A 26,587-nucleotide genomic window follows, 5' to 3' on the forward strand; every position below is an offset into this window, starting at 1 on the left:
GGATTAGAATGGGGGTTGGAGAGCATGGTGGCTGGTGCCATAAAGCAAAGTTGAATATGAAAACTAATACTGAGATAGCATTAGGACAGGCATATTCACGCCTTTAACTTCATCAATAGTATTAAAACCTCTACCCCATGTATTGAACTGCAAGTAATAAAAAAAAACTATCCAATTATCTAACTGCACAGCGAAATGATTTCCACAATTTTAACTTATAGTGACAGTTAATCAAATCAACAGCCTAGAAATTCGATCACGCACGAAAACCGGCACGCAGTGGGTGAGACGTGCACTGCATGCGCCTGTTCACGTTGTCCCAAGCAGCATGTAATATTCATGCAGATTATCATCACTCAGGTGTGCAACCAGCACTACCCACGCTATTCATTAGTATCTAGTATCCAGCATTTTTATGCAATGACAAACGGAGGACATATAAAATTCTAAAATCAACATTCTCATTGAACATATCAGGGTTTTACAATGCTGCAAGTATTAGTACTAATATTAAATCTGCAGTGATTTAATAAATATTTAATAATTGCAGTAAATATATCCCTAACCCACAAAAAAGGTACTCTGCTAAGCAGAGCAATCTTCATTCTCTGAATGCAGGTCGACACATACAATGGGCTCAATTTTCCCGAAAGCTTTTTTTTGACGTACTTGAAGAGTTACTCCTGTTTTTTGGGGGCCTAAGTACGGCAAAAAAATGTTTTCTAAGTTTCCCCGTTGGATTTTTTCATTTTGGTGTGGCCTAACCTGTCCTTTAGTTTTGGGGGTGGAGCCTTGACCTGCACCAAAAAGATCGGGCTGCCATGATAACCAGGGACAAATGCGAGCTGAGGCTGCAAAGTGAAACATGCAGCCAGCTCGCAACACATTGATTGCATCAATTTAAAAACATTGAAAAATATTGCAGCAACTTACCTCCAATGCCCTCAGCCGAAGGGCTTGCATGTCTGGTCTGGGTCAGGAAGGGCTTGTAGGTCCGGTCCGGTTGGGAATGGCCTCCCTGGTCTGCCGCCCAAATCGGACCCCAGTCTCCCCTGGTCTCTCTCTCTCTCTCGCACATCTGTGCCGATTTCCTTGACTGCGCCAATTTCTTTAACTCTCTGGAAGGTTTTTCTGCAGAGACCACATATGCTGGCCTACGCAGAACTGGAGTAACTCTCAGCTTGCCAAACTTGCATGACTAGCCAGAATTGGCATGGGTGGCAGGTTACACCCACTTTGACTGAAAAAAAAACTAACCTAAAAAAATTGTAACTGAGTTACGCTAGTGTAAATTGATTGGGGAAACTGTTTTTTTTAAAAAAACTTAGGCCAAAAAAAGCAGCCTGCTCCCCAAAAATGGCGCAAATCACTGGGGAATATTGAGCCCAATGGGTTATGCCATGGAATCAACTGTCCAAGTTGAAGGAGCTGTGCAGCTGTTCTTTATTAATTTTCAGTTGAGTACCGCACAGTCATTCTGGTGATAGAAACATAGAAACATAGAAAATAGGTGCAGGAGTAGGCCATTCGGCCCTTCGAGCCTGCACCGCCATTTAATATGAGTTCATGGCTGAACATGCAACTTCAGTACCCCATTCCTGCTTTCTCGCCACACCCCTTGATCCCCCTAGTAGTAAGGACTACATCTAACTCCTTTTTGAATATATTTAGTGAATTGGCCTCAACAACTTTCTGTGGTAGAGAATTCCACAGGTTCACCACTCTCTGGGTGAAGAAGTATCTCCTCATTTTGGTTCTAAATGGCTTACCCCTTATCCTTAGACTGTGACCCTTGGTTCTGGGAACATTCTTCCTGCATCTAACCTGTCTAAACCCGTCAGAATTTTAAACGTTTCCTGCACACGTCTCCTGCATTGCTTGTAAACCTCACTGAGCACCACATTTACTCATGTCCTGTTCTGAGCAGAATAATTTTCAAATTCTTAATTACAGGCAACTCTCGATTATCTGGGGCCCTCGGGGATCGGGCTATTCCGGGTAAACGATTTTGCCGCTAGGGCGATTGCATGCACTTGCCGAGAATGTTTGGGTCCCAAATTTATACAGTACTTTGATGCTTTTTTGCTTCTGTGCACTCCAGGATGGGATTGTCCACCTATTCATTTTAATATAAAGTGAAGCGACCCATGTTATACTGTGTCTACTTTTTCTTGAAATGGCCAGTCTAAAGGCTTCAACCGCTGGAGGTGGAATGAGACTTGGCTTTACCCCCGAGGCGGCACCCTCAGTGATACTCCAGACTGCACAAGAGCGCATTCACCAAGATAAGAAAACGGAAAGACAGCAGGGTAGAGAGAAAGAGTTGGATAAATCTTTTGCTCCTCTTAACTTGCTTCCAGCATGATGATCTGGACAGTGCCCTAAAAGAGCAGGGTTGGGAGTAATGCCTTCAATCTGATAACGTGAGGATGGATTGCAGTATGAACGGACAGACTGTCCAGGTCCGAGCTAATTTGATTGCTCTACAAGGATTCCTTTAAGGTCGAGACAGCATGAAACTTTATTATAAAATAAAGGCCTTCCTCTGTGTGTAGTGATAATGCTGTGTGTCAGCACAAAACTGTGTGTGGGGTGGGTTTAATGGTCGTGTGCAGCTGTACACGGGACAAAATCACAGTTTTTAAACAGTGCCGTTGCAGCGGGTTCTCTGTTAGATCCGTGTACGGATAATCGAGAGTTGCATGTATTTCAACTTTAATAAAACATTAACAACTAAAATAATAACACAGTAGCACCTGTTATTTCAAACCACCTGTTCTGCCAGGAAAAATTCTCTCTCGAAACAGGCGATTCCTTATTCATAAGGGATCATAGAATCAAAAAATCATAGAATAGTACAGCACAGAAGGAGGCTACTCAGCCGATCGAGTCTGCACCAGGTCTTTCGAGGAACAATCCAGTTAGTCCCACTGCCCCCTCTTTCCCCATATCTCTGCAATTTTTTCTCCTTCAAGTATTTATCCAATTCCCTTTTGAAGGCTACTACTGAATCTGTATCCATCACCCGATCAGGCAGTGCATTCCAAATCTTAACCATTCGTTGCGTAAAAAAGTTTTCCCTCATGTCGCCTTTGGTTCTTTTGCCAATCACTGAGCTGTCAGGCTGCTTGTTTGCATGAAACAACCCTGGGTGGTACTTATAAATGCAGATTTTTAGAAGTTAATACTTGACTGAATAAAGACAAATTGTTTCCATATTATATAAGATGCCAGTGTTGTATATACTCTATATTGGGACAATACCTCTGCTGCCGATTATTGAATTTACAGAATCTGCCTATGTCAGAATTTAGAGGATGGCATAATTCTTACAGTAGAGATGATTTATGCTTGAAATCCAGAGCAAATGAACATGAGTGGCAGCATGATCCACCCCACTGCTGTGCTGTTAGAATAGCAGAATGTCACTATTCCACTCATATCGGGTTGCATGCAATCGGAAAACAATGCCAATGAGTTTGTGAACACTGCAGCAGGTGGAGATGAAAGAATAGCATAACTAAACGAATGTTTGCATGCCGAAGTTCCAGACATTTCTTGGTGAGACAGAGGAAAGTCAGTTATAAAGATACATTAATTGTAGGTGGTACATTTAATCTGCTGTTAGTTGGTAGTACATTTTGGAGCCCAGTTACATTATATCACAGAATGGCACTATGTTGAGTTGTCCTTGGCATAATCCACATATTGAGCTCCTGGTCTTAGCTATGCTTCTGTGTGATAGTTAATTACATGTAGACCCTGGGACATATTCAGCAAGTGGTCTTTTATTGGAGGTCAATTGCAATAGACAATCTTGCCAGTCATGGTTACATACAACAGGTGATGTCTCCTAAGAGGAGTCTCAAATGAAAGGTGCCACTGCAGTAAGCCTAATCTAGGCTTGCCATTAACAACATTAATATGTTTGGAACCTTGTCATATTAGTAGAAGTGATGATATTTCAATTGCACTGGGCCCTTTTTGGCTGAGAAGATATCAGATATATACTAAAGTGTAACAAATTGTACATTATGTCATGCTTTATTCAGTTGAGACGAATACTGATAGATGTTCTATTAAAACCGGTTTGTTATTTCCTTCAGTTACAGTAAGTTCTAGTTAAAAGAAGCAATTTTGGAAGATCCAATACCAAAAGAAAGCTTTCACAGAGCTTGAAACACAGGTGTTAGCCTTACAAGTCAGACCAAGAAAGTCCTTTATGGCTTGATGACTTTACTGGAATTCAAAGAGGGAATCCGTAACCTGTCATCTCAAGTTTTCAACATTCTGATATTGATAGACATCCATAAACCACATATATACTGTCCAACTGCCGTGCAAGGAAAGATTATCCATATCACAGGAACTGCATGATTCATGAAGCTGCAAGTTAGATGAAGGAAAAATATTAAGCAGGAGAGCCAGCATCCTTGCTCAAGATCTAAAATGCACACACCATTTTCCACGGCTTTCTCACCAGCTGAATTTGGTCCAAGAGCCAAGTATGTTTGTGCACTAGACACTGCCTGATATAACTCTCCCCTCTAATTTCTCTTCCCACCTACAAGGAAACACAAGAGCCTCTACATGGTGTCTCCTGGCTGCATTAAAACTTTAAAACTATGTTGGTCCCCATTCCATATCTTTGACCATTCGTGCTCGACTGCTCCACACCATTGCATCATTGTTGTTTCCTCAACAGGTTATGTACCATATCTGGTACACAAAACTATAAAAGCTTTTTAAAAAACTATGATTTTACCTCCCCCATCAACTCTATTGGTGCCCTTCTTTCTTCATTTTTGCTGCTTTCATTATCAACATCATTCCCCTCTTCACCTTCATTTGCATCATCTTCCTCTCCAGAGTCATCTGAAATTCTGTTAGTAGTACTGATGGTTGCTAAGTTGCATGGTTCAACAGTAGTTGCAGAAACTGCCAGTGCTTTTGCTTCCTTAGTATCTGAAGAATTTAGATACTTTTTTGCATCTGCAAAACAGAAAAGAAAAAAGTGAAACAATTATAAACCAAGCTCAACTTTTAAAAGATTAACTTATTAAAATGTAATTTATAACCTTCCAATTTTATAATTTGTTATGGCAAATACCATTTAAATATTAATTTACAAATTACCTCTCCTCTTCCCACTCTCTTGTATGGTTGCAAAGGTGACCTCCAGTGGCCAAGCAGCTGATCTTCATGTAATAGCCCTGACAATTAGTAGAACAACTGAGCCCGAACCCGCCACTATCCCCGCGAGCTTACTTTAAAGCAGATGTCCAGATAGCAATCAGGAGCATGAATTTCAGCTGATTAGTCCAGGTGCACCAAGGCCAATTGTAGTCAACCTGGCTTAGATATTCTAATTCAAATAACTTCATTTTTAGTAATTCAATACTATTGACAAGCTTTAAGATTTCTTGATCATATTTCCACAGAAAGAATTTGGAAAAAGAGTAATTTTAAAATTAGCATTTTAAAGAAAAGTGTATTCATGCCTATTTTTAAAAAGGGGCTGAGACAGGTAGTTAAGATACTAACAAGACAGTGGTGATGTTAGTTTGTAATGGTAATCGATTGACACCTCATACCCATTGTATTGGGAAGTCTTTGATGCTTTTTTGCCTGTGAACAAATGAAGAAAAGACAGACTGGGATATAGGCTGGCAAGGAGGTTTTTGAACTGGATGCTGAGCTTTTTCTGAAAACCTTCAGCGTCTTTCCATTGAGTATATATTCCCACACCTCCCAATATGTAACTTGTATAACTTGTACTCTTTGTTACTCTTATGTTTTTACAATATTCATGCCACCAAAATTGTAACTTCTATACAAAGATACTCCTACAGAGCTGTTACTGCGGTCTACTTCAACTATCTGGCTACCACTTAGACTGCCCCAAGTTGCTGCTCCGATCGTGAAATTATGTGTTTGCACAAAATTCCTTTGCGCTCTGCATTTGCATAAAAGTACTTAACTCTGCATTTTATTGTAGCTGTAAACTTGTTTAAAATAGAGTACTGACCATTAAAAAAGCAAATAAACAAATTGTGCGTAAATGCATTGACCAGTGTGTGACAGGAGAAAACTAAACCTCAAAGGAACAGGAGTCGCCCATTTAGTCTTCGAGGCTGTTCTGCCATTCAATGAGATCATGGCTGATCTGTGACCCAACTCCATATACCTGCCATTGCCCTTATCTCTTAATACGTTTAGTTAACAAAAATCTATCAATCTTAGATTCAAAATTAACAATTGACACAGCCTGAACTGCCATTTGTGGAAGGGAGTTCCAAACTTCTACCATGCTTTGCGTGTAAAGGTGTGTCCTAACTTCACTTCTGAAAGACCTGGGTCTACTTTTTAGGCTATGTTCCCTAGTCCTAGACTCACCAACCAGCAGAAATAGTTTCTCTCTATCTATATTATCAGTTCTCCTTAATATCTTGAAAACTTTGATCAAATCACCCCTTAATCTTCTAAATTCCAGGAACTACAATCCTAGTTTGTGTAATCTGTCCTCAGAATTTAATTCTTGGAGTCCAGGTATTATTCTAGTAAATCTACGCTGCACTCCCTCCAAGGCCAATGTATTCTTCCTGAGGTGTGATGCCCGGAACTAAACACAGTACTCTAGGTGTGGTTTAACCAGGGCTTTGTATAGCTGTATAAGAACATAAGAAATAGCAGGAGTGGGCCAAACGGCCCCATTCAATAAGATCATGGCTGATCATCGACCTCAACTCCACTTTCCTGCCCGATCTGCATATCCCTAGATTCCCCTCGACTTCAAAAATCTATCCATCTCAGCCTTGAATATATTCAGAGACTCAGCATCCATAACCCTCTAGGGCAGAGAATTCCAAAGATTCACAACCCTCTGAGTGAAGAAATTCCTCTTCATCTCTGTCTTAAATGGCCCATCTCTTATCCTGAGACTGTGCTCCCTGGTTTTAGACACACCAGCCAGGGGAAACAACCTCTCAGCATCTACCCTGTCAATCCCCTTCAGAATCTTGTAGGTTTCAATGAGATCGCCTCTCATTCTTCTAAACTCGAGAGGGTATAGGCTCATTCTATGCAATCTCTCATCATCGGACAACCCTCTCAACCCAGGAATCAATCTAGTGTGACTTTTATCCCCTTGTATTATAGTCCTCGAGATACAAAGGCCAGCATTCCATTAGTCTTTTTGTTATTTCTGTACCTGTCCATTACATTTTAATGATCTATCTACATGGACCCCTAAGTCTCTTTGTACCTCCACTACTTCTAGTTCTTCACTATTTAGAAAGTACTCTGATCTAAAAGTGGATGGCCTCACATTTGCCTATATTGAAATCGATTTGCCACAGTTTTGCCCATTCACTTAATCTATTAATAACTCTTTGTAATTTTATGTTTCCATCTACACTATCTACAATGCCGTCTATCTTTGTGTCATGGCAAACTTGGATATGTGACTCTCTGTGCCAACATCTAAGTCGTTAATAAATATAGTGAATAGCTGAGTCCCCAACACAGATCCCTGTGGGACACCACGAGTCACACCCTGCCGATTAGAGTGAAATAAATAAGACTTTCATTTTATATAGCGTCATTCATGACCACAGGACATCCCAAAGTGCTTTGCAGCCAATGAAGTACTTTTTGAAATGTAGTTACTATTGGAATGGAGGAAACATGGCAGACAATTTGCGCACACCAAGCTTCTATGTTTCTATGTTTCCATAAACAGCAATGTGATAACGAACAGATAATTTGTTTTAGACACTGATTAAGGGATAAATATTGGCTAGGACAATGGGGATAATGCTATATTTTTCATTATAGTGCCATAGGATCATTTATGTCCAACTGAGAGAACAGACAGGGCCTTGGTATAATGTCTCATCCGAAAGATGGCACCTCTGACAATGCAGCACTCTCTCAGTACTGCATTGGAGTGTTATCCTAGATTTTTGTGCTCAAGTCTCCGGAATGGGACTTGAACACACACCCTTCTGACTCAGAGGCGAGAGTGCTACCAACTGAGCCACAGCTGACAATGTGAGCAAATTGAGTACCTGCCCATTATCTTTATTCTGTGTCTCCTGCCGCTCAGCCAATTTCCTAATCAGGTCAATAATCTGCCCTCAATTCCATGAGCTTCAACTTTAGCTAAGTCTGTTATGAGGGACTTTATCGAATGCCTTCTGAAATAACATTCATAGATATTCCCATATTTACTCCTTTAGTCACCAGTTCAAAACATTCAATCAGTTTCGTCAGGCATGACTTAACCTTTAGAGATCCATGCTGGTTCTCCCTGATCAGCTGAAAAATTCAAGGGGTTCAGTTACTTTAACCTTAATTATAGAATCTAGTAATTTCCCAACAACAGATGTTAGGCTAACTGGTCTATAATTCCCTGGTTTCCCTCTCTCACCTTTCTGAAGTAGCGGAGTAACATGTGCAATTTTCCAATCTAAAGGAACGAGAGAATCTCTGAATCGAGAGATCGGGCATCTGCAATGTTCTCACCTACTTCCTTTAAAACCCTGGGATGAAAACCATCTGGTGCTAGGAATTTGTCACTCTTTAGTGCTATTATTTTCTTCATGTGCCAGTAATCCTGTAATCTCAACACCACCCAATTAGCCATGGTACATTATGACATACCATCAGTATCATCATTTATATTACATAAACTGCAACTCTTCGAAACTCCACTTGAGTAGTCTACACCAGCAATAAGGTTTGTCATGGGAAAGGCAGAGGAGACCTAAACTTTCCTTGTGTAGGCCTAAACTTTCCTCCTGGACCCGCAAGGAAAGTAAATAAAAATGTAAAGTAACGTACCCATTTGGCCCTTTTCTGACTCCAGATCCTCTTCCAGCTGTCTTCAACTGACAGAAATGCCACAAAGTCCTTCTGCTTAGGCCACAGTTAAAATTGCAGTCATTGGCTCCCCAACTCCAATATGTTAAACTAATATTCTCGTCCTTATTTATAAATCCTTCCATAGCCTCACTCCACCTTACCTCTACAACCAACCTCCACCAGCCTGACATGACAGCTTGTGCCCTATGCTCTTCCAACTCACCTCTTATGCATTCTGTAATAAAAATGCCTTAAAAAGTGCCATAAGGGCAAATGGAGTATTCAGTCCCTCGGCCTTTTGGCTAAGATCATGCGTAACTGACCTGACAGGGGAGTAGCCACCATGACCTCCGGGTGGTTCTCCCTGGATCAGGAAGGTATATGCTTGCTTTTTTGGAAACAGGAGGTGGGTGGGGTGGCTTGACCCATCCACCTCCACGGAGGTGTGTGGGGGACCTGACCCATCCACCTCCATGGCACGAACCTGGTATTGCAGTACTTCCAGGAACGGTGCAGTGGCTCTAGGCCTTTTGGCTAAGAGCATTGGCGCAGAGTGATCCTTGGCGTGTGCAAGGTGACCTCTGGCGTTTGTGATTTGACAAAGAATTGGAACGATTGGCTACGAATTTCAAAAAAAAAAAAAAAAAAATTCAGTCCCTCGGCCTTTTGGCTAAGATCATGCGTAACTGACCTGACAGGGGAGTAACCATGACCCCAAAGTGGTTCTCCCTGGATCAGGAAGGTGGTTCTCCTATGCTTTTTGGAAATAGGAGGTGGGTGGGGTGGATTGACCCATCCACCTCCACGGAGGTGTGTGGGGGGCCTGACCCATCCACCTCCATGGCACGAACCTGGTATTGCAGTACTTCCAGGAACGGTGCAGTGGCTCTCGGCCTTTTGGCTAAGAGCACTGGCGCAGAGTGATCCTTGATGTGTGCAAGGTGACCTCTGGCGTTTGTGATTTAACAAAGAATTGGAAAGATTGGCTACGAATAAAAAAAAATAAAAAAAATTCAGTCTCCTGGATGAACTCTGGGAAATGGAAAGAGCTAATATGATAAATCATAGATGCTCAAAAGAGATAAAGGACTCTGACGTGTTCTTGGCATACCTAAGTGGTAAAGGTCACAATTTAGAACTAATATGTCAAGAAACTAAAATAAATGTCATTTGTATCTGGAGTTGTTTAGGTCTTTTGTTACTGAAGGTTGATAAGTTATGAGAGTAAACCAACCACCAGACATAGGTTTTTGTTGCTCCATACTGAATCTGGGGTCATGACAGTTCTTTGAGAAGCTTGTTGAAAGTGATTGACACCCAAAGGGATGAACATTTGCAAAATTTGTGTCCCTTCAGATTGGTTATTAATAAAATCAAGGATGGTTTATGTCATGTATCTTACATTATTATATATAACTGTATCCTAACATGCTATACATGACTGTAATGAGATATGACCAGTAACCACCAGCATATCTTACCACAAGGGGTGCACTTGCAGGAGACACTGGATACTGGTCCCAGACTGGTATATAAGGACAGGTCTCAGGCAAGTGCAGCATTCCAGAGCGGTGTAATAAAGGTGCAGGTCCAGAGTGACCTTGACTTCACTACACGCCTCGTGTGAATCTGTACTGAGGGGACAGGACTTTACAGTGGCGACGAGTTACGGGATTACAGAATCCACAGAATGGCGAACAACGGATCAGATGAAAAGTACAATGCTGGAGACAATTGGGAGGACTTTATAGAAAGGCTCCAGCAAAGCTTTGTAACCAAAGACTGGTTGGGCGACGATATGGCAGGCAAGAGAAGAGCCCATCTCTTGACTAACTGTGGCTCGAAAACATACGCTTTAATGAAGGATCTTCTGGCACCCGAGAAACCAGTTTGAAGAACTGAGCACACTGGTAAGAGACCACCTGAAGCCAGCGAGCAGCCTACACTTGGCCAGACACAGGTTCTACAACTACAGACACTGTGTGGACCAGAGCATACCCGACCTCGTGGCGGAACTTCGGAGGTTGGCTAGTTTATGTGAGTTCTCCGATGAACTGAGGAGAAAAATGCTGAGACTTTTTCATTGAAGGAATAGGCCACGCTGGCATATTCCGAAAGCTCATAGAGACCAAGAACCTGACCTGAGAGGCAGCAGCACTGGTTGCACAGACATTCTTGGCAGGGGAAGAAGAAATGAGGTTGATTAACAATGTATGTACGACAACTAACGAAATATCGGAACAAGGAGTTCACAGCGTGAAACAAGCTGCTACCCCCACACACAGACAAAAGCGGGAGAGCAGGCCCTCGACAGCAGGCAGTGGCGCCAGAAGCCATCAAGGGCCACAGAAACAGCCGTTCACACCTCATCAACCCACAATGCGAGCAATCAACTACAAACTGAGAGAAGCTCAAGAGAGATCAGCCAGACGCAGCTCATTCTTTGGAAACAATGGAAGCGGTCTGTGCTGGAGGTGTGGGGGTGGGCACTCGTCAAGGGGATGTCGATTTCAGCAGGCTATTTGCAGGAACTGTGAATATACAGGACATCTGGCCCACATGTGCAAAAAAACGGCAGCTCGGCTGGTATACGAATCGGATGGGTCGGAAAGCGGACCAGAAGACGGTAGGGACAGTACCCGGGACACCGATATACAGCGGGTCAATACGATCAATGGCCGCTGCTCCTGCAACAAGACGCCTCCTATAATGATGAGGGTCCTACTCAACGGGATACCTGTCAACATGGAGCTGGATACGAGAGCGAGTCAATCTCTCATGGGCGCTCAACAATTTGAACAACTGTGGCCGCATAAAAGAGACAGACCAAAACTCACAAGGGTCGACACCAAACTAAGGACCTATACCAAAGAAATCGTACCAGTCCTCGGCAGCACAGTGTTCTCCGTCACACACAAAGGGACAGTGAACCGACTTCCCCTGTGGATTGTCCCTGGAGATTCCCCAGAAGCTGGCTGGCAAAACTAAACTGGAAATGGGATGATGTTCATGCCATGTCGTTAGAGGAATGGACCTCCTGCTCAACAGTTATAAAGCGATTTGAACATCTCTTTCAGCCAGGTGTGGGCACTTTCAAAGGGGCCAAAGTCAAAATCTACATCACACAGGATGCTAGACCGGTCCATCACAAGGCCAGAGCTGTACCCTATGTGATGAGGGAAAAGATTGAACACAAAATAGACAGGCTTCTGCGGGAAGGCATTATATCACCTGTGGAATTTAGCGACTGGGCAAGTCCCATCGTCCCAGTCACGAAGCCTGATGGATCCGTACGAATCTGTGGGGACTACAAATCTACCATAAACAGAGTCTCCCTACAGGACCAGTACCCGCTGCCCAGAGCGGAGGACTTATTTGCCACATTGGCTGGAGGTAAACTTTTCTCAAAACTAGACCTCACATCTGCGTATATGACGCAAGAATTGACCGAGGAATCCAAGCTACTCACCACCATCAACACACATCGAGGCCTTTTCATGTACAATTGATGCCCATTCGGCATCAGGTCGGCAGCTGCCATATTCCAGCGCAACATGGAGAGTCTGCTCAAGTCCATCCCGGGGACGGTTGTATTTCAAGACGACATACTTATCACGGGCAGGGACACCGACTCCCATCTCCGTAATTTGGAGGAAGTACTAAAGCGGTTGGATCGGGTAGGCCTACGAGTTAAGAAATCCAAGTGCCTGTTTCTCGCACCCGAGGTTGAATTTTTGGGCAGAAGGATTGCCGCTGATGGAATCCGCCCAACAGAGTCCAAAACAGAAGCAATTCGCCTGGCACCCAGGCCCCGGAATGTCTCAGAACTGCGTGCCTTTCTCGGGCTACTCAATTACTTTGGGAACTTTATGCAGAACTTAAGCACACTGCTGGAGCCTCTCCACGTGCTACTCAGGAAGGGGTGCGATTGGTTTTGGGGGGGACGCCCAGGAACGCGCCTTCAATAAGGCACGCAACCTTCTGTGTTCCAACAATGTTTTGACTTTCTTTGATCCAGGTAAAAAGCTAGTTCTCACATGTGATGTGTCAGCATATGGGGTCGGGTGCGTTTTACAACCTGTTAATAGTGCGGGCAAATTACAACCCATAGCTTATGCCTCCAGGTCACTTTCGCGGGCAGAGCGCGGGTACGGAATGGTAGAGAAGGAGGCGCTCGCGTGCGTGTACAGTATCAAAAAGATGCACCAATACCTTTTCGGGGCCAAGTTCGTGTTAGAAACTGCCACAAGCCCCTCACGTCCCTCCTATCCGAGAGCAAGGCAATAAACGCCAACGCCTCGGCGCGAATTCAACGGTGGGCACTCATGCTGGCGTCCTACGGCTATACCATAAGGCACAGACAACTGTGCCGACGCGCTTAGCAGGCTACCCCTGGCGACCACGGAAGGGTCTGACGAACAGGACTGTGAGATAGTCATGGCAATTAATGCCTTTGAGTCCACAGGTTCGCCCATGACGGCTCGCCAAATCAGAGCCTGGACGGCCAGCGACCCCATGTTATCCTTAGTAAAAAGGTGTGTCCTAACTGGTGACTGGGCAGAGGCTCGCGATGCCTGCCCCAAGGAATTCAAACCCTTTCACAGGCGCATGCATGAGCTATCACTACAAGTGGACTGCCTGATGTGGGGCAGCCGAGTAGTCATGCCTCTGCGAGACAGAGAGGCATTTGTCCAGGAGCTCCACCGCAAGCACCTGGGGATCGTTCTCATGAAGGCCATAGCCAGATCCCACGTCTGGTGGCCTGGCATTGACGCGGACTTGGAGCTCTGCGTCCGACGGTGCATCATTTGTGCCCAACTCAGCAATGCCTCCAGGGAGGCTACACTGAGCCCCTGGCCTACCAAACCGTGGTCATGGGTGCACGTAGACTATGCAGGCCCATTCATGGGCAAAATGTTCCTCGTAGTTGTAGATGCATTTTCAAAGTGGATCGAATGCACCATTTTAAACTCAAGCACCACCTCCACCACTGTGGAGAGCCTCGTAACCATGTTTGCAACGCACGGGATCCCTGACATATTGGTCAGTGACAATGGTCCGTGCTTCACCAGTGCAGAATTCCAAGATTTTATAATTGACCACGGCATAAATCACGTCAAGACGGCACCGTTCAAGCCGGCCTCCAACGGCCAGGAGGAGAGAGCAGTGCAAATCATTAAACAAGGCATGCTTAAAATCCAAGGTCCCACGCTGCAGGGTCGCTTGTCGCAGCTGCTGCTGGCATACAGATCTCGTCCGCACTCATTGACTGGGACTCCCCCCCGTGCAACTGTTGATGAAAAGGACTTTAAAAACAAGGCTCTCATTAATCCTCCCAGACATGCACGAAATCGTTGAAGCAAAGCGGCGTAAGCTAATTGAGTACCATGACAGAAATTCGAGAGGGAGATGGAATGAGATAGGGGACAAAGTGTTTGTACTAAACGATGGCACGGGTCCCAAATGGCTTGCAGGGACAGTAACGGGCAAGGAAGGAAACAGGCTACTGGTAGTACAAATGGACAATGGCCAAACCTGCCGGAGGCATGGAGACCAAGTCAAAAGCAGATTTACCAACAACACTGCGAAATCAGAGGCAGACTACAATGTGGAACTCGCACCACACCTGGTGGATAGACAGAGGGAACAAACTGAGGAAAGGGCAATCCCAACAGACAGCCCAGGCGAGTCAACAACAATCACACCAAACGAAACAGACAGCCCAGGCGAGATACCAGCAACCACACTCAAAGAAAAACAGACACCAAGGCAAACAACTGAACCACAACTCAGACGCTCCACGCGAGAGCGTAGACCACCTGAGAGACTGATCCTATAAAGACATAGAAACATAGAAAATAGGTGCAAGAGCAGGCCATTCAGCCCTTCTAGCCTGCACCGCCATTCAATGAGTTCATGGCTGAACATGTAACTTCAGTACCCCATTCCTGCTTTCTCGCCATACCCCTTGATCCCCCTCGTAGTAAGGACTACATCTAACTCCTTTTTGAATATACTTAGTGAATTGGCCTCAACAACTTTCTGTGATAGAGAATTCCACAGGTTCACCACTCTCTGGGTGAAGAAGTTTCTCCTCATCTCGGTCCTAAATGGCTTACCTCTTATCCTTAGACTGTGACCCCTGGTTCTGGACTTCCCCAACATTGGGAACATTCTTCCTGCAGCTAACCTGTCTAAACCCGTCAGAATTTTAAACATTTCACTGAGATCCCCTCTCAGTCTTCTGAACACCAGTGAATACAAGCCCAGTTGATCCAGTCTTTCTTGATATGTCAGTCCCGCCATCCCGGGAATCAGTCTGGTGAACCTTCGCTGCACTCCCTCAATAGCAAGAATGTCCTTCCTCAAGTTAGGAGACCAAAATTGTACACAATACTCCAGGTGTGGCCTCACCAAGGCCCTGTACAACTGTAGCAACACCTCCCTGCCCCTTACTCAAATCCCCTCGCTATGAAGGCCAACATGCCATTTGCTTTCTTAACCGCCTGCTGTACCTGCATGCCAACCTTCAATGACTGATGTACCATGACACCCAGGTCTCGTTGCACCTCCCCTTTTCCTAATCTGTCACCATTCAGATAATAGTCTGTCTCTCTGTTTTTACCACCAAAGTGGATAACCTCACATTTATCCACATTATACTTCATCTGCCATGCATTTGCCCACTTACCTAACCTATCCAAGTCACTCTGCAGCCTCATAGCATCCTCCTCGCAGCTCACACTGCCACCCAACTTAGTGTCATCCGCAAATTTGGAGATACTACATTTAATCCCCTCGTCTAAATCATTAATGTACAATGTAAACAGCTGGGGCCCCAGCACAGAACCTTGCGGTACCCCACTAGTCACTGCCTGCCATTCTGAAAAGTACCCATTTACTCCTACTCTTTGCTTACTGTCTGACAACCAGTTCTCAATCCATGTCAGCACACTACCCCCAATCCCATGTGCTTTAACTTTGCACATTAATCTCTTGTGTGGGACCTTGTCGAAAGCCTTCTGAAAGTCCAAATATACCACATCAACTGGTTCTCCCTTGTCCACTCTACTGGAAACATCCTCAAAAAATTCCAGAAGATTTGTCAAGCATGATTTCCCTTTCACAAATCCATGCTGACTTGGACCTATCATGTCACCTCTTTCCAAATGCGCTGCTATGACATCCTTAATAATTGATTCCATCATTTTACCCACTACTGATGTCAGGCTGACCGGTCTATAATTCCCTGTTTTCTCTCGCCCTCCTTTTTTAAAACATGGGGTTACATTGGCTACCCTCCACTCGATAGGAACTGATCCAGAGTCTATGGAATGATGGAAAATGACTGTCAATGCATCCACTATTTTCAAGGCCACCTCCTTAAGTACTCTGGGATGCAGTACATCAGGCCCTGGGGATTTGTCGGCCTTCAGTCCCATCAATTTCCCCAACACAATTTCCTGACTAATAAGGATTTCCCTCAGTTCCTCCTTCTTACGAGACCCTCTGACCCCTTTTATATCTGGAAGGTTGTTTGTGTCCTCCTTAGTGAATACCGAACCAATAAGACCTTGGGGGAAGGTGATGTCATGTATCTTACATTATTATATATAACTGTATCCTAACATGCTATACATGACTGTAATAAGATATGACCTGTAACCACCAGCATACCTTACCACCAGGGGTGCACTTGCAGGAGACACTGGATACCTGTCCCAGACTGGTATTTCAGGACAGATCTCAGGCAAGTACAGCAATCCAGAGCGGTGTAATAAAGGTGCAGGTCCAGAGTGACCTTGACTTCACTACATGCCTCCTGTGAATCTGTACTGAGGGAACAGGACTTTACAGTTTATTTGAAAATTAAGGGTATAAAAGATGATGTTTGACACAAAGGGAGGGGGACAAAAAAATGTATGACTGGGCTTCTCAAAGAGGCAAGAGAGAGCGATTGCAGAAGTTTAGAGACTTACGGACTATGTAAGCAGGATGCAAGGAGAAGTTTAATTGTGTCACTTGGATGTACAAGAAATTTCTCTGTGACTAAGGAAAGTGAGTTTTAATGGCTGTAGTCCTAATGTAGCTACCAACGTGCACAATGGATCTACTCAGGAGAGCCGGATAATCTAAGAGGAATGCATACTACATCTGTCAAGAGATTCCCTGCTCTGACATCGCAAGAAGCCCATAAGAGCATCCCAGAGGAAGACGAGGTAATCAACTTTAATGCACTGGCTCGGAAAGCTGTGTTGGATCAACTGAGTATTGATAAACTATTTTTCCTACTATATTATACTCTATCCTACAAGCTACTGGAATTATTGTTAAAGCTGCAAGCGTATCAGGAAAAAGCTAAACCAATCAAACTTTTAATATTTCTAGTAGACTTTATTTTTAAAGCTGTTAATTTGTCAGCTCCATAAGATGTCGAACCATAACCGAAGGTGATTTTAACCCGACAGAAACCGGGCAAACGGCAATTAAATCATCTGGGTTATTTATTTGCCTTTTAACATACTCTTCTGAGCAGGCGAAAAGGAGATCCACCTGAAGCTAGCGGGTCCTTCTTTAAATATAAAGATTAGGATACAATAACTACAATTTTAACGTGGCCTAACCAGGATAGCTGTTGTGGCTTTCCCAGCAGATGACGACACCTGCAAGAGGGTTGGGGTCAGAAGAGGTCTAAACAGGTAAGTTTTAAACTTTATTTTACTTTCCTCCAGAGCCAGGAGGAGCAAGAGTGTTCCACAGGGAAAGTTTAGGCCTCCCCTGCATCGACCCCCGCCCTCTCCAAAAACCCCTACCTGCGACATACCTTGTTGCTGGCAACTGTTCCTTTGGTGCCATCTGGTGGCCTCCTGCTGTCAAAAATTCCGCATCTGTCAGCCAGCCAGCTGCTACTTCCCATTTGTTTCAAGCAGGCTGTTGACTGTCAGGATGCAAATGAGGCCCGGGAATTAAAATTAACCAGCCCTCACAATACCAAGGTCAGGATGGTTTGGTGCTCGTCTCGACCCTGCCCACCCGATTTCCGGTCCTTGTTAAAATCGTGGCTTATATTAATTTTGAATGTTGATCTTAATATCAACTTACAATTAGTGAATCCTGGCTAATGTTGTTGCCATTAATTAAGATATATTAATTCATGACTTCACAGTCTAATTTCTTCATTGATCATTTGGCATGGGATTAATTCATTCTCTGTAACTTATATATATCCCAATAGAGGGTTTATAGTGTAAATGTTATGTAATCCACACACGTTGATGATGTAAGATGGTGCAGCGAGGCAAAGTTAGGCATCTAGTGCTCTCTGCATGTAGACTGGTGGTAAAATCCAGCCAGTTTCTTGATGAAGGGTAAAGGTGAAGAGGTTAAGGATTTGTTTAGCGCTTTTGATTTATATAATAATTTACCAATCCCTGTTTCCGTATAATTTCATTCCCATTCTAGGCAGAGCCTTGAATTTACACTCTGGAACTCTCTCCCTAAGGTCACTTTTGACCATACTTTCAATCACCTCATCTAATTCCTCTGCTGCTATATAAATTCAAATTGTTGTTGCTGTTGTATACTGCTGGCTTGAGATTCCAATGCCTTGGAATAAAAGACAATAGACTGATAAATGCAGACAAACACACTTGATGCTCTGGCTTCATATGAAACTCAACAATACACAGAATAATGCAACATTCTCAAATTGTCATACAGACATTGTTACAGAGCAATAACATTCCTGGGGTTGGATGCTGACAAAAGTATTTCAATTTAAAGTACTGCTCCAGAACTACTACACAAAAAACATTTAATAAGCTCCCTCTCTGAGAAAAGATTGTCTCATTTGTTCAGTCAAAGAGCAATGTCACAGAGACTTGTCATATTTTGTGGCTCATCCAGAAAAGAACTGTTCAGATAACGTATCTGGCAGATAGAATTTGGTGTATGGAGAGGTCATTGAGATGAAAGGGGATCAGTATCATACATGATGTTGAATCCCAATCCTAGGGCTCAAAGAAACTCAAAAGCTTGGTTATCAACTGGAATTTGAGAAATACTTCCTTTTAAAATTCTAGATTTAAAAATAAGATGATCAGCCATGATCTTATTGAATGGCAGAGCTGGTTTGAGGTGCTGTATGGCCTACTCCTGCTCCTATTTCTTATGTTTTTACGTTCTTAAGTCTCTCATTGCTACCTTCCTCCCACTAACTATCTGAATATGATGAGACAGCTGGTGATATAAAGGAAAATGGAGGAAGAGCTTTGTAAGGCATACAGGAATCTGTAGAAACTAGTTAAAAGTTATTAAAAGTGGTGAAAGTGCCCAAGATTTGAGGATAACAAAAGATTTTAACATTAACACAAAAACATTGCATTTCTCCTTCTCGAGGAATTTGCTTATCTCTAAACAAGGGCAGAATTCTTCAGATCCCTTGATTGTCAAAAGAAGGCTCAGAGAAAAATCTCTTTTTCCTGTACAGGCTGAACCTGTCCAGTCCGGCACCCTCGGCACCTGACTGGTGCCGGACCAGAGAATTTTCCAGACCAAAGGAGGTCACGCCGACCCCAGACTTAAAAATCCCACTATCAGCAAAGTTTCCAGACAGGTTTCTGCGACATTCACTGGAATCCACAGCAGAGTCCAGTTGACACGAGGTGCTGTGCAGCTGTTGCATAGAGTTCTCGGTTAAAAAAAGCAAAACCAAACAACACAGAAGCATTACAGTTAAAAAGGAATAAAGTGTACTGCTGTCCTGGGGCTGGCTGCTCCTCCTCTCCCCGCCGCCTGTGCCCCCCTCCTCCTTCTCTCCACTGCCCCCGGTTCCCTGCTGCCTCCTCCCCGGTCGGGTCGGCAGCCGACCGAGGCGCCGAAACTGGGCCAGAAATGCTGTGCAACAACCCGGCCGCGTTCTGCGCGAGTGCTGCGCAGAAGCCTACTGCGCAGCATTTCAGGCCCAGCTTCAGCACCTCGGTCGGCCGCCGTGTTCCTCGCTTCCTTTCAACGCTGACTGGGGAGGGGTGCCGGGGACAGCGGGGAGGGGTGGGGGGAGGAGCGTCAAGCCCCAGGACGCAGCGCACCAATCCGATCTCGGAGGGAACACAATGCCTGTTTAGACCGAGTCCTTATCAGTAACAAGCAGCGGCACACACCCAGAACTAAACTCGGCCCCGTCAGCAATGATTGATGAAAACCACACTCAGAATATTCACTAACTGGGTCGGGTCCCCACCCAGCAAATTGTTTTTAAGCTGAGAGAGTTCCCCAGCCTTGAATGCGCCCCCTCCTGTGTTTTCCATCCTGTTGCCTTCTTCGCTGTTTTCCTCACACCTCACTCAGTGAGGCCGTGTTCATAAAATTTGGACCTCCGCCAGTCACCCGCCGAATCTCGGCTGCTTGCCGCACCTCCGTCACGTTCTTCCCATTCTTCTGCTTTACCAGGAGATTGTGGTGAAGGTGCGGCGAGTGTTTTGTGGCGGAGGAGCGCTGATGGATTGTGGCAGAGGTGCTGCGAGTGTTTGTGACGGAGGAGTGGCAAGAGATCAGGGCGGAGGTGCAGCAAATGAGGGTTAAGGACCCAGAAGAGCCGAGGGCCCAGGGGCAACACGGGCCAGCCCACATTGCATATGAATGCGCACTAGGTCTGTGCAGCAGAGCAGGTCTCCAGTCGTCCTGGTTAATCCTTGCCACTGGATAAAGGCCTAGCTCTGTCAAACTCACGTGGTCGCTGAGGAGTGAGTCCGGGGATCAGCAGAGGCCTAAAAAAGGCGTACTTGTGCAGCTACAGGGAGAAGGCAAAAAAGAAGTAGAAAGAAACAAAGGTGACGTCACAGCCTAGGGGGTAAGTGATTGGCTGGTGATTGGTGAGTAGTTTTTCTTTTTCTTTTTTATATTAGTCAGTAACTTTTAACATTGTTGTTGCCAATTTAAGTGTATCTAAGGGTTAAGTCATGGCAGGAGAGCTCGGTCGGGTGTTATGCTCCTCCTGTACCATGTGGGAACTCAGGGACACTTCCGGTGTCCCTGACGACTACGTGTGCGGGAAGTGTATCCACCTCCAGCTCCTGACGGTCCGCGTTGCGGAGTTGGAGCTGAGGGTGGATTCACTCTGGAGCATCCACGATGCTGAGAATGACGTGAGTAGCACGTGTAGCGAGTTGGTCTTACCGCAGGAGAAGGGTCCACAGCCAGATAGGGAATGGAAGACCAGCAGGAAGAGTAATGCAAGGAATAGTGCAGGGGCCCCTGTGGTCATCCCCCTGCAAAACAGATACACTGCTTTGAGTGCTGTTGGGGGGGATGACTCATCAGGGGAGGGCAGCAGCAGCCAAGTTCATGGCACCGTGGCTGGCTCTGTTGCACAGGAGGGCAGGAAAAAGAGTGGGAGAGCGATAGTGATAGGGGATTCAATGGTGAGGGGAATAGATAGGCGTTTCTGCGGCCGCAACCGAGACTCCAGGATGGTATGTTGCCTCCCTGGTGCAAGGGTCAAGGATGTCTCGGAGCGGGTGCAGGACATTCTAAAAAGGGAGGGAGAACAGCCAGTTGTCGTGGTGCACATTGGTACCAACGACATAGGTAAAAAAAGGGATGAGGTCCTACGAAACGAATTTAAGGAGCTAGAAGCTAAATTAAAAAGTAGGACCTCAAAAGTAGTAATCTCGGGATTGCTACCAGTGCCACGTGCTAGTCAGAGTAGAAATCGCAGGATAGCGCAGATGAATACGTGGCTTGAGCAGTGGTGCAGCAGGGAGGGATTCAAATTCCTGGGGCATTGGAACCGGTTCTGGGGGAGGTGGGACCAGTACAAACCGGACGGTCTGCACCTGGGCAGGACCGGAACCAATGTCCTAGGGGGAGTGTTTGCTAGTGCTGTTGGGGAGGAGTTAAAGTAATATGGCAGGGGGATGGGAACCAATGCAGGGAGGCAGAGGGAAACAAAAAGGAGGCAAAAGCAAAAGACAGAAAGGAGATGAGGAAAAGTGGAGGGCAGAGAAACCCAAGGCAAAGAACAAAAAGGGCCACTGTACAGCAAAATTCTAAAAGGACAAAGGGTGTTAAAAAAACAAGCCTGAAGGCTTTGTGTCTCAATGCAAGAAGTATCCGCAATAAGGTGGATGAATTAACTGTGCAAATAGATGTTAACAAATATGATGTGACTGGGATTACGGAGACGTGGCTCCAGGATGATCAGGGCTGGGAACTCAACATCCAGGGGTATTCAACATTCAGGAAGGATAGAATAAAAGGAAAAGGAGGTGGGGTAGCATTGCTGGTTAAAGAGGAGATTAATGCAATAGTTAGGAAAGACATTAGATTGGATGATGTGGAATCTATATGGGTAGAGCTGCAGAACACCAAAGGGCAAAAAACGTTAGTGGGAGTTGTGTACAGACCTCCAAACAGTAGTAGTGATGTTGGGGAGGGCATCAAACAAGAAATTAGGGGTGCATGCAATAAAGGTGCAGCAGTTCTAATGGGTGATTTAATATGCACATAGATTGGGCTAGCCAAACTGGAAGCAATACGGTGGAGGAGGATTTCCTGGAGTGCATAAGGGATGGTTTTCTAGACCAATATGTCAAGGAACCAACTAGGGGGGAGGCCATCTTAGACTGGGTGTTGTGTAATGAGAGAGGATTAATTAGCAATCTCATTGTGTGAGGCCCCTTGGGGAAGAGTGACCATAATATGGTGGAATTCTGCATTAGGATGGAGAATGAAACAGTTAATTCAGAGACCATGGTCCAGAACTTAAAGAAGGGTAACTTTGAAGGTATGAGGCGTGAATTGGCTAGGATAGATTGGCGAATGATACTTAAGGGGTTGACTGTGGATGGGCAATGGCAGACATTTAGAGACCGCATGGATGAACTACAACAATTGTACATTCCTGTCTGGTGTAAAAATAAAAAAGGGAAGGTGGCTCAACCGTGGCTATCAAGCGAAATCAGGGATAGTATTAAAGCCAAGGAAGTGGCATACAAATTGGCCAGAAATAGCAGTGAACCCGGGGACTGGGAGAAATTTAGAACTCAGCAGAGGAGGACAAAGAGTTTGATTAGGGCAGGGAAAATGGAGTACGAGAAGAAGCTTACAGGGAACATTAAGGCGGATTGCAAAAGTTTCTATAGATATGTAAAGAGAAAAAGGTTAGTAAAGACAAACGTAGGTCCCCTGCAGTTAGAATCAGGGGAAGTCATAACGGGGAACAAAGAAATGGCAGACCAATTGAACAAGTACTTTGGTTTGGTATTCACTAAGGAGGACACAAACAATCTTCCGGATATAAAAGGGGTCAGAGGGTCTAGTAAGGAGGAGGAACTGAGGGAAATCTTTATTAGTCGGGAAATTGTGTTGGGGAAATTGATGGGATTGAAGGCCGATAAATCCCCAGGGCCTGATGGACTGCATCCCAGAGTACTTAAGGAGGTGGCCTTGGAAATAGCGGATGCATTGACAGTCATTTTCCAACATCCCATAGACTCTGGATCAGTTCCTATGGAGTGGAGGGTAGCCAATGTAACCCCACTTTTTAAAAAAGGAGGGAGAGAGAAAACAGGGAATTATAGACCGGTCAGCCTGACCTCAGTAGTGGGTAAAATGATGGAATCAATTATTAAGGATGTCATAGTAGTGCATTTGGAAAAAGGTGACATGATAGGTCCAAGTCAGCATGGATTTGTGAAAGGGAAATCATGCTTGACAAATCTTCTGGAATTTTTTGAGGATGTTTCCAGTAGAGTGGACAAGGGAGAACCAGTTGATGTGGTATATTTGGACTTTCAGAAGGCTTTCGACAAGGTCCCACACAAGAGATTAATGTGCAAAGTTAAAGCACATGGGATTGGGGGTAGTGCGCTGACGTGGATTGAGAACTGGTTGTCAGACAGTAAGCAAAGAGTAGGAGTAAATGGGTACTTTTCAGAATGGCAGGCAGTGACTAGTGGGGTACCGCAAGGTTCTGTGCTGGGGGCCCAGCTGTTTACATTGTACATTAATGATTTAGATGAGGGGATTAAATGTAGTATCTCCAAATTTGCGGATGACACTAAGTTGGGTGGCAGTGTGAGCTGCGAGGAGGATGCTATGAGGCTGCAGAGTGACTTGGATAGGTTAGGTGAGTGGGCAAATGCATGGCAGATGAAGTATAATGTGGATAAATGTGAGGTTATCCACTTTGGTGGTAAAAACAGAGAGACAGACTATTATCTGAATGGTGACAGACTAGGAAAAGGGGAGGTGCAACGAGACCTGGGTGTCATGGTATATCAGTCATTGAAGGTTGGCATGCAGGTACAGCAGGCGGTTAAGAAAGCAAATGGCATGTTGGCCTTCATAGCGAGGGGATTTGAGTGCAGGGGCAGGGAGGTGTTGCTACAGTTATACAGGGCCTTGGTGAAGCCACTGCTGGAGTATTGTGTACAGTTTTGGTCTCCTAACTTGAGGAAGGACATTCTTGCTATTGAGGGAGTGCAGCGAAGATTCACCAGACTGATTCCCGGGATGGTGGGACTGACCTATCAAGAAAGACTGGATCAACTGGGCTTGTATTCACTGGAGTTCAGAAGAATGAGAGGGGACCTCATAGAAACGTTTAAAATTCTGACGGGTTTAGACAGGTTAGATGCAGGAAGAATGTTCCCAATGTTGGGGAAGTCCAGAACCAGGGTTCACAGTCTAAGGATAAGGGGTAAGCCATTTAGGACCGAGATGAGGAGAAACTTCTTCACCCAGAGAGTGGTGAACCTGTGGAATTCTCTACCACAGAAAGTAGTTGAGGCCAATTCACTAAATATATTGAAAAGGGAGTTAGATGAAGTCCTTGCTACTAGGGGGATCAAGGGGTATGGCGAGAAAGCAGGAATGGGGTACTGAAGTTGCATGTTCAGCCATGAACTCATTGAATGGCGGTGCAGGCTAGAAGGGCTGAATGGCCTACTCCTGCACCTATTTTCTATGTTTCTATGCAACGGTCACCACACATTAAAAAAATCCACGCACAGGCATCTTCCACCCCTTCAATTGGAGTTCAGGACTGGAATATCGGGTCCTTCATTAAAACATCTGTGAATTCATGTGGAAGCAAGTCATCCTCGTTCGAGGGACCGCCTATGATGATGATGATGATGATAAGATTAAAATCATGCATCATAATAAATGTTGGTAATACAACTTTGAAGCTACAGTCCTAATTCACATTGCAAGGAAGCCTGGTCATTACTTGTAAACTAAGAAAATATCTACCAAAACTGGCATTATTAGGCAACGTGAAAGAAAGAATTGAAAAAGTGCATTCTAAGGATTAAGATTACTGCCCTTTGGATTCAAATCAAGTCCAGATACATGGACTCTCTCAATCTCCTCTCTCCTGAATTTTCCTAAGTGAAAGTTTTTTTCAGTCAATTTGGGAATTTTGTAATAATGCAGTTTCATGATTCCAAGAATGAAAACTGAATGGCATAGTGTGAGATCCTCCTCCTGCTCTCTCGACCCTATTTCCACCAAACTGCGAACCACCCATCTTCCCTTCCTGGCCCCCATGTCAGTTGATATTGGTAACAGTTCCCCCTCCTCAGGTACTGTCCCCCTCCTCTTCAAATCTGCCATCATCAGCCCTCCTCCTCAAAAAACCCACCTCTGACCCCTCTGTTCTTGCAAACTACCACCCCATCTATAATCACCCTTTCCTCTCCAAGGTCCTAGGATGTGTTGTCGCCTCTCAAATCCATGCTCATCTCTTCAGCAATTCTTTGTTTGCACCCCTCCAATCAGGTTTCCATCACTGCCACAGCACTGAAATGGTCCTTATCAAAGTGACAACTGACATCCTATGTGACTGTGACTATTGTATCCCTCCTCATCCTTCTTGACCTGTCTGCAACCTTTGACAAGGTTGACCACACCATCCTCCTCCAATGCCTCTTCTCCATTCATCCAGCTGAGTGGGACTGCCCTGGCCTAGTTCTATCCTTATCTATCCAGTCGTAGCCAGAGAATTGCCTGCAATGGCTTCAATTCCTGCTCCCACACCGTTACCTCTGGAGTCCCCCAAGGATCGATCCTTGGCCCCTTCCTATTTGTCATCTACATGCTGCCCCTTGGTGACATCATCCGAAAACACATCAGATTCCACATATACGCTGACAACACCCAGCTCTACTTCACCACTACCTATCTCAATCTCTCCACTGTCTCTGATTTGTCACACTGCTTGTCCGACAGCAGAAAATTCCTCCAACCAAATATTGGGAAGACCGAAGTCATTGGCCAGAATTTTCCCTACCTGGGTGGGTCCAGTGCAGGTGGTGGCCATGGCAGGTCGCCCCCTTTGCTGGCTCCATCCCGCTCCATAGAACGACTTTACATTAATAGGGCCTATTAGGGCCTGCACGTTACCCAGCCCAATTAAATGGTGTGGATCCGGTGACGTCATTCATGACGCGTTTTCAGCCAGGATCTTTAAAGTTGCCATGGTCACATTACATTTGAAGGTTAATGTAACATAGTGCTGTCAGTGCGACAAACACTTTGACAATGACTGCACAGAGGCAGAGGGCTCTGGCAGGTTTTCCGATGACTCCCTCCATATGCTAATAGAGCACGTAGAGAGGTCCTCGTTCCTTCCAATGGGCAGAAGAGACCTCCCCAGGTTGGAGATTGCAGAGGAGGACACCAGCAGAGATGTGGTCAGAAGGACCTGGGGGCAGTGCCA

The 26,587-nt window shown here is 45.0% G+C and overlaps 1 protein-coding gene and 1 pseudogene across 9 annotated transcripts in view; one reads left to right on the top strand and one right to left on the bottom strand.

The window, feature by feature from the left end:
• The window catches only part of erich2 (glutamate-rich 2), a 326,385-nt gene that overhangs the window by 129,887 nt on the left and 169,911 nt on the right, over window positions 1-26,587 (bottom strand). For 8 of the 9 annotated variants that reach the window (XR_011592662.1, XR_011592663.1, XM_070875669.1 and 5 more), the window contains one exon: window positions 4,766-4,992. Coding sequence is in view for 7 of the 9 variants with exons in the window: in XM_070875669.1 (XP_070731770.1) it covers window positions 4,766-4,992 (227 nt within the window). In the remaining 2 variants the exon portion in view is untranslated. Of the gene's footprint in view, window positions 1-3,788; window positions 4,387-4,765; window positions 4,993-26,587 lie in introns of those variants that run through there. The other variant, XM_070875675.1, reaches the window with a different exon arrangement.
• Window positions 9,516-9,753, top strand: LOC139260641 (U2 spliceosomal RNA; annotated as a pseudogene).

The sequence above is a fragment of the Pristiophorus japonicus genome, chromosome 3 (assembly GCF_044704955.1).
Source record: "Pristiophorus japonicus isolate sPriJap1 chromosome 3, sPriJap1.hap1, whole genome shotgun sequence".
NCBI classification, from domain to species: Eukaryota; Metazoa; Chordata; class Chondrichthyes; family Pristiophoridae; genus Pristiophorus; species Pristiophorus japonicus.